The sequence below is a fragment of the Triturus cristatus genome, chromosome 6 (assembly GCF_964204655.1).
Source record: "Triturus cristatus chromosome 6, aTriCri1.1, whole genome shotgun sequence".
NCBI lineage: Eukaryota > Metazoa > Chordata > Amphibia > Caudata > Salamandridae > Triturus > Triturus cristatus.
The window spans coordinates 1,348,883,662-1,348,897,304 of record NC_140589.1 but is presented as its reverse complement, the minus strand read 5'-3'; the positions used below and the strand labels follow the sequence as shown (position 1 = coordinate 1,348,897,304).

The 13,643-nt window shown below is 51.2% G+C and overlaps 1 protein-coding gene across 1 annotated transcript in view; it reads right to left on the bottom strand.

Annotated features, from left to right (window-relative positions):
• Positions 1–13,643, bottom strand: part of USP34 (ubiquitin specific peptidase 34) — a 2,509,780-nt gene that overhangs the window by 656,746 nt on the left and 1,839,391 nt on the right. The window contains exons 62-63 of the mRNA XM_085612349.1: positions 9,403–9,451; positions 9,197–9,301 (exon numbers count right to left, since the gene is read on the bottom strand). Coding sequence (XP_085468475.1) covers positions 9,197–9,301; positions 9,403–9,451 — 154 coding nt within the window. The remainder of the gene's footprint in view (positions 1–9,196; positions 9,302–9,402; positions 9,452–13,643) is intronic.

Below are 13,643 nucleotides of genomic sequence, written 5' to 3'. Positions count from 1 at the left end.
AAGGGGGAGGAGTAGCCCCTTTTGACTATTTGTAAAACCCACCTGTCCGAAGTGATGGTGCGCCAGTTGGGGGGGTGATGGTGAATTCTGCCGCCCACTGGCGTTTGTTGGGCCTGAAAAACCGGACTAGAAAGGTTTTGGGGCAGTGGCCCCCTGACCCACCGAGGCGGGTCCTACATCCGCGGCCGTGCTGAGACTGTTGCTGCGTCGGCCTGTGGCTCTGAAGCGAACGTGTCGGGGCGCCCCTTCCGTTGTCACGAAAGGAGCGAAAAGCAGAAGGCGGAGGAGGGCACGTGGCGGAAAGGCACAAGACTTGGCCGTAGCCCGCATGTCCTTAAAACCCTCCAACGCACTATCTGCCTTGTTGCCAAAAAGGCAAAAGCTATCAAAGGGCTATCAAAGGGCATGCCCATCAGGGTGTTCTGTACATCCCCAGAGAAACCAGTAGTCCTCAGCCAGGCGTGGTGACGGAGCGCCACTGTCGTGGAAATCGCTCTACCCAGCGAGTTGGCGGTGTCACGGTCACATCAAATTGTGAACTTTGCTGCATCTCTCCCTTCAGCAATAGCTTGAGAGAGCACTGTCCGCGCCTCGTCCGGACACTGAGGCAGCACTTGCGCCACCGTATCCCACACAGAGTGGGAGTAACGGCCCATGAGGCATGCGGTGTTCACAGACCGCAGCCCTGAACTGGTGAAAGAAAAAATCTTCTTCCCAAACTGTTCCAGTCTCTTGGATTCCCTGTCTGGGGGTGCGGTAGGGAATGCGTTCTGGGATGTGGAGGCTTGGGCAACAAAACTCTCAGGGGTGGGGTGTTGGGAGAGGAAAAGGGGGCCGGGCCGGGCGATGGCATCAGGCCAAGATCCTATCCACAGGAGCCCGTGTTGGGCCTTAACCAGGTGCCCAAAAGAATGTCCGAAAGTGCATCATTAAAAGGCAGCAGTGGCTCCGCAGAGGTAGCCGCTGGCTGAAGCACTTCTGTCAGGAGGTTAGTCCTGACGTCCACTGTAGGGAGGTCGAGGTGAAGGGCCTCAGCTGCCCTACGCAACACCACGGCGTAACTTGCACCCACCTCCGTAGCCACAGTAGGAGGAGTTAGCATGCCAAGGTCAGGAGAGGTATCAAGACCACTGGCATGCCCCAGCTCCTCTGCCCAGTCCGGGTCATTCTCACTTGAGCTGTGAGAGGCTCCTCAGACCCCTCCCAGTTTTCCCTTTCCTCCGAAGGTTGATGTACAGGCCGAAAATAAGGAGGCTGGACAAAGAGGTAGAAAGGCCCCATCGGCGTCGGAATCAGCGTCAAGCAACGCCATTCCGGCGCAGTGTCCACATCCGGGCTGAAACCGGGGATGTCGTAAGCAGGGACAGGCGTCGTCGGAGGTGGTGCCGGTGGGGTCGACGTCAGTGGAGGAGTCACAAGGTCAACCGGCGTCGACCAGGATCCAGACCTGGATCCTTGGGGCCCTGCAGCGCCGGGGCTGGAGCCGACAGATGCTGGAGCCGCCGACAGTAAAGAGTGAGGACCACCAGTCGGGCCTGCGGGGCCCGACGGCCCAAAGAGGCGAACCATGGTTGACAGAAATTCCTGCAGTCGGGCTCGAGTCGCTGACGGGCCCAGGAAGAGTGGGTAGGCCGACGGCGACTGCGTAGGCTCCGATGACAGTCCCCGCAAGGCTTGAAGCCGGGCATCCCTACGGCACCAGGAGTCGATCGACTCGAAAAAGAGACAAAAAGGCCTAAAAAAACTCAGTCAAAAAGTGACTGGGGGTACCGCTCTCGCCGGATCTACGCTTGCTGGCATGGAAAAAGAAAGAACTGCGTCACCGTGCAAGGGCGGCATCTAAGTAGCTGCCGCAACGTCATCTCGGTGACCATGACGCTAATGACGGATGCAAAGCCGCACAACATCACCTTCCGACGTGCAGGGGTACTGCTGCCGAAAACTTTCCGTATCCAGTCTGATGCCTGGGGGGAATTCTAAGGTAAGGAATCTATCACTACATGTTTCTTTCAGATATAACTGTTTGTCGTCAATGAGTTTAGCAGGCACACTTCCATCCCGTCCAGTAATGCTTAAGCCTTAATACAGCGACCCTCCACATCCACCATAGAGTGTCAATGTGGAAAGGGCACCACAGGCATTACCCATATAGCAACTCCCCTGGCATAAGAGGAGTATGTGAAGGAGAACAGCTGACCCTGCCATTTCTTCCTCAGTTCCCACTTGTCTGTTAGGTGTGTCTCCAGTACATGGCTATTGCTATCCCATGGCACCTGAGGCAGTAATGCGTCCTGTATCGTTTTTGGTAGGTGTTAAGGCCACATACCCCTGGGTAAACTCCCTGCTATCCAACCAACTGGTGATTCCCCATCTCACCCAAACCACAGTGAGAACCTAACTTAACGTAATTAACTCAAATGTAATATTAATACAATATGTGGAAGGACCCCACCTCCAATTGCCTTCACTGTCCAGTTGTCTACCTCTGGGGCAGATCCCTCAATCACCCAAGGGCTTACTTAGGTGTGGTAAGCGTGGGAGAGGCACTGGAATGCAATGTATCTGGGGTCTTTGCGGCTCCATGGTTCTTAAAGTAGCTAGCCTCTCTCTCTGAACGAGATCCACGCTCAACATCCGTCCCTGTGCCAACCCCCGACCCAGTCTCACGGTCCCGGAGTAGTTCCGACTCCGCACGCAGAACTTCAGTTCTCTCCCTCTCGGTCTGGGAAGAGCTGGGTGCCTGCAGGGTGACAGGGCGCCGCCGCGATCGTCGACGGGGCAGCCGCTCCTAAGGCGCGCGCGCCCCAGTCTTCCCAGCCGGCCTCTTGCATGTCCTATAGTTTTCCAGCCAGTCCCATGCCACCGATGGGTCCTCGCAAAAGTGTGTTGTGCCATCAAGAATAATCCGAAGCCGGGCCGGAAACATCAAGGAATATTGAATAACCTCATCCCTTAGGGCTTTTTTGATGGCCAAGAAAGATGCACGGCGTCGCTGGACCTCCCACGTGTAATCCGGGAAAATGGAAACCTTGCTATTATCCACCGTGTAAGGCCCAGTGGGGCGCGCTGCCTGCAGGAGGAGGTCTCTGTCCTTGTAGTGGAGGAGTCTGGCCACTACTGGGCGCGGATGTTGACCCAGCGCCAACGGGCAGGCCGGAACCCGGTGAGCCCTTTCCAGCGTGAAGAACTGCGTCAGCCCCTCCGGTACCACCTTGTCGCGGAGCCAGTCCTCCAAATACTGGACCATATTGGACCCTTCCACCCCCTCCGGCAGGCCCAAAACGTGGATGTTGTTCCTCCGATTTCTTCCCTCAGCATCTTCGGCCCTTTTTTCCAGCATCAAAAGCCTACAGGGGACGTCCCATGCCTGGTCAGCGAGAGACCTCTGCTCCGGCTCCAGAGTCGCCAAGGATGCCTCGGCCTGCTTCACTCTATCCGCCAAATTGGAGTGTTCGGCCCGCAGCAGCCCCAGCTCCACCGACACAGTAGCAATGTTCTGGTGCAGGGCCTCTCTCGTGTCCGTGATAGCCTGAAGTATTCTAGCCAACTGTTATTGCACCCCTGCTTCACTCGGCGCTTCAGGAGAAGCCAATCATTTCTTCTACTGCCCAAACTTGTCTGGATCCGGCGGGGCCATCAGCTGTTTCCCTCTAGGCTTCCCCATTATGCAGGTAGGGAACAGGGCAGTCTCTTCTGGCCAGAGCACTCCGCGCACTCAGCGTCGCCCTCTCCGTGCCAAGCACCAAGCAAATACCCTGCAAGTCTCCAACAGGGTGTTGTGGGGCCCACGTTACACAAGCTTCAGAGCTCCCAAAGCACCGTCACCGCAAGCGCTCCAGCATCGATCCCAGGGCACAGGCCAACCCGGGCACAAGAGCAGGCCGCCGCCCAGATCAGTGCTTTGGCGTCCTGGGGGCCACAGGGCACCCTTCCTCGCAGCCAGGCAGTGCAGGCCTAAGGCACGGGAAACCAAGTCCAGCAGCACTGGGCACATGCAACTCCCTATGCGACCTGCAGCAACAGGCAGCCCGCAAGGGAGTCAATGGAGGAAGTCCCTTCCAGTCCCAATGGTCAAGACTTTGCAAAGCGCGCAGGACACCACTCACCCGCAAGCACCAATGAGAATTCAGGGCCTCACGCTGGGGCCTCTCGCACGGCGATCAGGTAGCCCCAATCCAGGCCAAGAAGTTCCTCCCCCAAATACGCGCGCGCTGCGCCACACACCCCGATCTAGCCCGCACTTTCCGGCCGACATCGCCAGGGGTCCGCTATGGAAGACAGCGGAGCGGGGCCTCTGAGCAGCACAAACCGTAGCCTTCTCAATGCAGCGGCAACCTCGACCGCCCGGTCTCCTGCGATCAGTTCTCAGGACGTCTCCACCCAGAGCTTCAAGTCGCGGTGGCAGTCTGCACATACTAGGCGCTCAGCTCTGCGCTATCTTGCCTGCCTCAGCCGGAGATTTCACACGGCCGTTGCTGCAGTCTCGCGCCCCAGCACAACCAGGCAGGGGCTACAATCTCCCCCCCAGGTCGGCCCACCGCAGCGGGGGCACTCTGCGATGTTCTCCCGGGGTCAGGACGGCATTAATCTCGGATAATTCAAGGGGCCGGCGCGGAGCTCCGAGCTCACGCGTCCGCCTCCATCAGCCTGCAAGCCAAGCCCCCATGCGATCCACGCTCAAGCCATATCTAGTCGGCTGAGTAGTCGTAAAGCTCCATCAGAAATCTGAAAAAGTTAATTTCAATATAAGACATCATTCACATCCCGTCCCTGCACCTGCCTGCAATCCGGGCCAACATTCAACTTCGCACTCCATTGCAATGTTTCTCCCAATAATTCCTTATTCAGAGGGGTGTCTTCCACCCACTGTCCAGAGCTTGGCTCCGTCTCCCCCTACATCCGCATCCACCGCCAGTCAAGGAAGGATCATCTGTTATGTTATGTTATGTTAATAACTTTTATTAGGCGCACAGCTGCCCCAGCGAAGGGGCGTCCTGGCGCCTGATCAGGTACACAACACAACAGGCATGGAGATGGCAATTCAGTGAATAGGGGCCTAGTCAGCAAGTCTAATGTGTTGTGCACGCAAACCACCAGTCGCTCCTCCGGTGTAGCGGTTGCTTCCCCAAGCAGGGTCCTCTCTCGCGGCAGGCGTGTTCAAAGATTGTCTCTGTGGAGGAGACCCACTCACCCAGTCATCACCACAGTCCCACGTTCTCCCATCTAGTTCCAGCCAGTCCCACATCTGCATCTATTGCGCCCGAGTGGTGGTGTCATTTCCTTCATTAAGGTAGGTTTTATCACTTCTGTGCCCCCTGTGTACTGGTCTATGTGAGTCTGTTGTGAAGGGTGTGGATGACGATCGCGCCCCATGTTGAACTCAAATAGCCGCTGAGGCGACGGTTACAGGTGCGTAACAGCAGTTTCCTAGTGCTCACTCTCAGTGCCCGGGGGATATTGGGTTTTTCAGCACTGTCTCTCAGATGTGGAGGAAGTTCCTACAGTGCACTCCCACATATAATAGCATGCATCTCCAGACCGAGGGGCCGCTATGCGCGGTGCACTGCTTGTGAAGGAAGAGGGGGGCACCAAGTAGTGACACAGTCTTCTGCAATCTCAGTCCATTCATATCTGTGCCACCAGTGGGGTGATAGTCCTGCCCAGGATATACACCAAGCCAGTTCCTAGTGATGTCCTCAATTCAATTGATGAGCCGCAGGGCAGTTTGCAATCCCTCTCGAGTGGCTGCCTCCACCAGTCAGGCAGGGGGTTGGGAGGCAGTCTCCTCACGCCACAGTGCACTGCTACTAGGATGGTCAGCAAAAAGGGGCAGGTCAAGCTCTGCGTTCGGCAATCAGATGGTGCTGAGAGCCTCGTGTAGTATCAGAATGAAAAGCCCCTCCATGCTGGAATCCCTGATCTGCCGCATGTCTCTCGTCCCATGTGACAGGCCAGGACAATTTCAAGTCTGTGACCGGCAGGCCCCAGGCACTGGCGGTGCCAGACCGCCATCCCATGCAGTGATGGTGCCAGTCCACTGTCCGAATCTTGGCGCATAAATCGCCTCTCCGCTTCGGAGATGCCCTGCGGTCAGGGATCTCCAAGGCGCTGACTGTCATTTTATTAGGGCGTGGATCAGCCTTGGCTAATTAGCGCTCATCGCTGGGAATTTGGCCCAGACTCGGATGCGGTTGCCCGGTGGCCCATTCTGTATAGGAGCAATGCATGTGCAGGGTTTGGGCGCCCTATCGAACCAGGATGATGCAGCATGTCCACAGTGAATGCCGAATCCAAGATCAAACCGTGTGATTAACCATGTTGCCAGGCAACGACCCCTCTGGAGTAGTGTAATCAGTGAGCTAAGAAGGGTGTCCAAATGCCAGCCTGCAATGTCTGGCCACGTGCCTATTCACCAGTGTGCAAAACCAGATCTTTTACCAGGTGCCCATTAACGTGTCAGTGACGGCCTCAATGAAAGGAAGCAAAGGCTCAAATTTGGCTGGCACAGACTGTAAAATTTCCATAAGGACATATGTCGTAACCTCAATAGAGGACAGCTGCAGGTCTAAGTCCCAAGCTACTCATCAGCTTACCACTGCAAATAATGCACTATCTTCTATTCAACCCTGTATTTGGGGGGGTGGGAGAGTCTGAAGTCCACTGGCACCTTGTAAGTCCATGCGAAAATTGCCATCATAACGAGGGGGTAAATAATCTTCACTCCCATCATCATAGGGTGGAGGCAAGCTTTGGTCCGAATCGTAATCAAAAGGATTGTGCGCCTGCCCTAGGAGAGGCATAAGGTCAGAATCAGGTTATATGGTGACTAGTTCTGATTAAGTAATTTATAGCACAACACTGGTCGCGATCATGGCAAAGTCCGTTCGGCACCGAATCTCCTCTGGTGCCAGTAACAGCAGCATCAGCATCGATAATGGAAAGTCCAACGCAAGTCATGGAACTACAGTGGAAGCCAGGGGAGTCAGACAGTGCTGAGTATGGATCCACTGATGGCAACCTGAATGAGGATCCCCCTGGACCTTTGGAACCAGAAGGTGTACCAGAGGAAACAAGAAGAGCATCAAATATCTGCAGCATGACTTCCTTAAAGGTGTAAATTTGTTGTAACTTCATAGTTTGCAAAGGAAATTTGGAGTGCACTGGGACCAACTGTGGAATCCACTCCATACCTGGAGATCTGAAAGGAGACCTACTAACATTGTGACACCCTTGCGCGGGACAGAGTTGAGCCCCCTTCGCTTTCTTGTGCTCGGGTTTAGATTTCCATTTTGACTTACTGGAGGACTTTGACCGCAAAGTTGATTTCTTGTGGGAGCGACTTAGACTTCTGGAAGAAGCGGGAAATACACATTGAATTCTGGAAAAAGAGGGAAATACACAAAGTCTGCAACAACTTCTTGAACTGTGCGACGTATAGCTTTGCTTCTCAGTCCTGGAATGCCTTCAAGTGCATGATGGTACACTTGTCACATGATTTTGTGTCTCTAGCACAAATGCCAGAGAGACACCTTGTGCACATCTGTGGCTGACATCTGTTTTCTACAGTCAAGCCATGGGTTCAAACCTGTAGTCTTAGGAGGAAACATTGTTTCCTAGCACAATAGATTTTCTGTTTTAGGAGTCCTTGGAAGGCCGACAAAATTGCGAGCAGAGCACCGGATCGGCTTCAGAAACCTCAGAAAGAAAGGAACTGGCATCAGCACGCAGGTGGCCGTTTATAGGCGGCTTTGCTCTATCACTTTTGGAGTTGCATGGAGTCAACGCAGAGCTGCAGGGCACTGTCGAACTGAAGCATTGCTGAATGAAGGTTTCCTTATCCAGTCTGGTGCCTACGGAACATTCTATGGTGAGGAATCTGTGGTCAGAAATATCCTTTAGAAGTTCCAGATTTAACACAGGAATAGTTCTGTTGTCTGTAGCCAACATGAATGGGACACAGTCCAAGCTGACCAGAAGGTAGAATTGGGAGGGGGTGTGTGGCATGTTAACCACTGAGCTAATCCTTCTGAGGCTTCAAATAAACAGACCCAGCTGGAAGTCTGAACATTAAAGGAAAGCCTTGCAAACGTGCATTGAACAGGACTTGGAAACAGATGCAAAACTGATGAAATGTATGATTCAGCAATCCCTTATATCTATGTTTCAGCACCCCTGCCCACCCCCCAAATACCAAGGACTTCGTGTTCTGTCGGATAGGATCAAGATGGAATGATCTTGTTGCTCCCCCAGGGACACATCAAAGCACCTGAAACACTCTTTCAGAAGGAGAGCAGTTGACCAGTTATAACAAGTTAGGTAATTAACTGGGTGAAGATTCTTTGCTGCTAATGGGAAGTGAATGATAAAGCCAACTTACAGTCATTGTGAACTAGTTTCTGCAAAGAGTATTCTCCAGAGGAAGACTGGTGCTTTATTGACAACACCAAGGACCAAAGTGTCAACTACGAATGAGGTGGTACCATTTGCTGATCTAGGCAGACGAGGAAGGACCAGAAGAGACACTGTCTGTTGTGAAGACACAAGCCAGGGATACCACAAAGGAAATTCTGTGAAGTCTGGAAGCTGTGAACGGTGACTGCCTGCACAAGGAGACTGACCGTCATCCAGCTCCTCTGGCCTGATTGAAGGCAAGAGGCAGCTTGACGCTGTGAGTCATGCTGTTTTACTAGAGTGGGAAGAAGCTTCCAATGGTCACTTGTGAATACTTCACAGGAACATTGAATGATTGTCCATGCAGTATGGAGAAGTCATGTGGAATGGAAATGTTACTTTAAAACAATATCATTTTGAAGTGACGGATCCACTTTTTGTCACTTTGGCTTTATTTAATTCATCACATATTTTTTGATTCATCTAAAGTGATCACAGAGCTTTAGAGAAACTGCCTTGCTGGCACTGTTAACCTTTAACCTTCTGGGTTGATTATGCACTTTTAAGTGGGAGACGAGGCTGTCACTGAGAAATAGTGTTTGGCTGACTAAGAGATAGATGTAGATGGTGGTGGGAGAATTTGCCACAACAAGCAACCCCGTTTCCTGCACTTTTATTTTAGCAAAAGCCTTCATTACCCAATTAAAATTGGAATAATTAGGATGTTATGTCTTTCTTTATAGAATAAGACAGTCACCTTTTTTTTCGCTGCTTCATAATAGCAAGGCTCTGCACCAGTACTTACGTGTTCTGCCAGGCGATTATTATAACGACTTAGGCTAAAAATCAAGTTGCAGGTTTGTCGGATATTAATTCCATCACGTATATGTTGGAACAAGAAGGGGAAACCCTGAAAAAGAGGAGCAAACTATCAGTAGTGAAAACATATCCACAATTTCACTCAAAAATTATATGCAAGCTAATTCCACTTTGATGTTCATTGATAAGTACCTTTCCTCCAGTGAGTGCAGCTTGGTCATTTTGTGATAATGTAAGATGTCTGGGGAAAAAAAGACAGGAGGAAACATTCATGAAATTTAGTACCTGGCATTTAAAATAATTGTTCAGAATTCACAACCGGTATTTATAATTTCATCCCATCATTAAAAACGAGTCAACAAAAATACTCTGGCAACTCTCCTTCAGATTACCAACTTGCAGAGAATGCAATAACCTGTACGCTTGTAGACCAGCTTAGGGCCCTTATTAAATGAACATGTGACTAAACTTTGCAGTTCCCATATATGACCATATTAATAGGAACAAGACCAGAAGCAGAAAAATGTATCCACCAATAAGAAATCACCAACATCAGGCAGTGTTTTGCAACATCACAGATTATCAAAGCTTCACTGAATGCAACATATCAGGTCTATAAGAGGTGCCACTTAAGCTGGTTATGTCAGAACCAGCAGCAGAGTATAGATCTATGAGAAATAATTACCAAAGCAAATTAACATTTTCTTCAAATAGATAATTACAGGCTGGATTTTCAATAGGGCTGAAGAAACAGTACACACACTCTTCCATATATGGAATGCAGACAGGAAGCTAACAGCACCCCCTGCCCCCTCAGTAAACTTACAGTGTTGCAATCTATCTAGTATAGTCTCTAGTGGGCTTACAGTCGTACCCCCCACCGCCCTGTGGGATGTTAATAATATCAGTCGTCCATGTGTCCTTGCTGTAAAAGAGTGTGATGGTCCCGTGCGTTGTTACTAGAGGAAGGTAGGGGACAGAATCTGTAGCCCATATGTATGATGAACAGGGAAAAAGGGAAAATATTTGCTTAACGTGGCATGCAATTCCCGTTGGTAACCCATCAAGGGCTAGAACTGCCTTCATCATTTATTGACCAAGAGCACGCCCTTGATCAAGGAATTCGCCCCACGTCAGTTCAAACACTGTCAGTCTCCCTTCTAATATGAATACGATCCTCTTGTAAGAGGTCATGTGAAACATTTCCTTAAGCCAAACCTTTACCCAGGGAAACCATCACAATAATACAGTGTACTGGAAGGGCTACATTCATTTTGCCAGCTTGTGTTCTCCCCCACAATGACAGGTTTAGAGCTTCCCATCTCTTCATGTCATGCCAGAGCTTCTAGAGTAGGGGACAAAAGTTGTCTTCCATGACATTGGAAAGTCCTGAGTTCAGCCTTAGTTCAAGGAACTTCAAGTTTGAGGGTTTCCACTGGAATGTGTGGAGATCAGAGCTGCTTTAGTGGATGAGGGAGTCATGGGAATAGCCTCACATTTCCCTCGGTAAAGAGGTAAACTGAAAAGTAGGATAACTTGGAGATTAGAGAAGTAAGGTGTGCCAAAGCTGCCGTCATCGGATGGGATAGCGTCAACAAGATATCGTCAGCGCTGAGAAGCACTTTCAGTTCCCCCATTAGTGTGGGTATGCTGTGAATATCCTGATGTTGGCATATGGCCCTGGCAAATAGTCCTAGAGTTAAGAACAGGGGGGAGAACGGGCAATCTTGCAGTGTTCCTCAGGCAATACTGCAGGGCTGCGATGTATGACCATTACAGGAGACTGTGAGAAGTTGGCCTGATGTATGATGTCACTAGTTCTAGTGTACACCTTATATCAGTCCAAATACCCTTATGGTGATTGGTTGTAAAGTCAACCTTATAGACCAGCTATCCTAGTGGTAGCATGGACAAGAGCAGTCTTAGGCTAAACTCTGAATGGCATGTGAAGCCAGCTGTGATACCATATATAATCCCTTCAATACCAAATGAAAGGACACCACAACAGATATATATATAAAATAAAATGTATTTATTCTAGTCAAACCCTCAGCACTCTTTATGAGATTAGAGGTAAGTACAACACAGTCTTATTTAAGCATACATTAAGTCACACGGGTAAGTAATACAGTTAGGCCCTAGGGGCCACGCAAACCATATACTAAGTAAGTGGTATAAGGACCACTGTCACGGAATTAGGATAGGCCTAGGCCTAGGGAATCGCTGGGTGCTACACTACACTAGCAACAGTTAGGAAGTGGGAGGCCCACGGGATTCAGGTGCAGAGTGGAAACACTCACGCGTAATGCGTAAAAGTCGATAGAATCACTAGCAGTTAGAAATAAACAGTTTTAGGACACTTCTGGTATAGCTAGAAAGTCGAGACTCGGAAACTAGACCCTAGGATAGTCAATACCCTTGTGAGCACCGAAGTACCCAAGTTACCTAGCCCACAGGCTGCGGGTGCATAGGTGTGAACTTGCGTCGGGTTTCGTAGTGGACTTCTATGGATGCCTGAAGGAAAGTTGCTGACAGGCAGTCAGTGAAGAGTGTCCGGTGGATCCCAAGGCTGGGATCAAGAAGAGAGGAGACCTGCAAGCAGAAGGGACAGAGTCAAGGTCACTAGCCAGTGACCACGTGGAACCAGGAAGGAACCAGGCGATGTCGTGAAGATTGCAGGTGAAGGTGAAGCTTGTCGCTGCAGCCACGAGGACCAGGGAACGTCGAGGACGACCAGGACCAGGAGGCGAGCTGTCCCACGAAGGCTTTTGCTGTCGGCGGCGTCGAAGTTGGACTAGGACTCACCAAGCCTTGGCAAGCGGAACCCACGAAGAACGGAGGACTTGCTTCTGGTGCAGACCAGGAAGGTCTGGGGTGCTTCTTCTTTGCAGAGAAGCGGGAGCCAGTCTGGAGGAGCCAAACCAGCGCTGAAGATTTCAGGGTGCGTCGTCTCAAAGGCCACTAGCCAGCGGGCAAGCAACCGGACATACGCGGCAAGCAGGAAAATGCAGAAGGGCCCCACGCAGGACTCGTGGAGTGTGGGGGGCTGATCTTCGGTGCAGATGGTGCTTGGGGTTGGGCTTCTCAATCCCCGGTGCACAACTTCGAGGGTGCCTCAGAAGCTGCGCTTGAAGATAATAGCCACTTTTCCCAGGTAGCCGGTCCCACGTCTCTCGTCGCCTCCACGGATCTCAGCACGGCTGTGGATGTGGATCAGGGTCGGAGAAGTCTGGAAGTCAAGGCTCTGGTCGGGCTCTGCAGTCGGTCCCTCGTAGAACTTCAGCAAAGCAAAGGGTAGTCTCTTGATGGTGCCTGTTTGCACAGGGTAGCCACTCCTTGGCCACAAGGGAGATTCTTCAGTCTTCTTCTTTCGTCGAATGTCGAAGGTCCAGAGTTTCTGTTCAAGTTGCAGGTTCAGGATAATCTAATCTTCTGGGGCCCAGCTACCACTCTTATCCAAATCTGGGGGGCTGGGTTACCTGCTAGGTCACGCCTTATGGGTGGGACCTGGGAGGGGGGTGGTTACACCCCCTTCCCTTTGTCCAGTTTCGCGCCAGGACTGGGGCTGGAGTGCCCCAGCACCGGTTTGAACTGGACTATGCATGGGACACCTTGTGTGCCCCAGGCATGTCTCATTCCTTTCAGCCCTCCCTGCCCCAATACACTAAATTCTGTCTGGGGAGGTGCTAGCACCTCCCCAAGCAGGAAACCTATTGTCCAAGCCTCCCTTGCCGGGATCACTCCCAGCAGCAGGAGGTCAGACTTGTGTCTGTGGCAGCAGCATCCATTTTGTGATGCTGAGGCTTTGGTTAGAGTTAAACAGCAAAGTAGGATTTTAACATGTCTCTCCCTCTAGAAGGGGGGAATAATATCCTCATCACCAGAAATGGTATGGGGGTATTATTCCAAAGTGTTAGACACCTTACACGACATGTTTAGATAAAGCCAAACCATAGTTACCATAACCGTCTAAGATTATAAGGCACTTTAAGAGTATATGGTAGGCTATATCATAGAACAGCTATAAGGACATGGTTCCGAAAGCTGCAGACAGGCTCAGCTCATGCTAGAGCACCATCTCACATGTTACCAAGCACTCTGCCTCCAGGATTGTTAAGGCCTGCCATAGGAGTGGCTGATAGGTACACATGTGTCTATTTTAAAGGTAGATATAGGTATACTATATCTAAGCAAGGGGTGATTACACGACCTTGCCCCAGCTGAGTGATCAGCCAGTAGTGTCTGATTGGAAGGCCAGACCAGGGGTGGCATAATACATGCTGCAGCCCCTGGGAAGCCTAGGGTACACCTATGCCCTGGGTACCTAGGATACACTGTACAGGGTCCAATAAGGTGATCCTTACCAATTGGTTATGTACCTAGGGTACATGGAGTCCATTTTAAAGAGCGAGCAGACAGCCTGAGACCCTGAA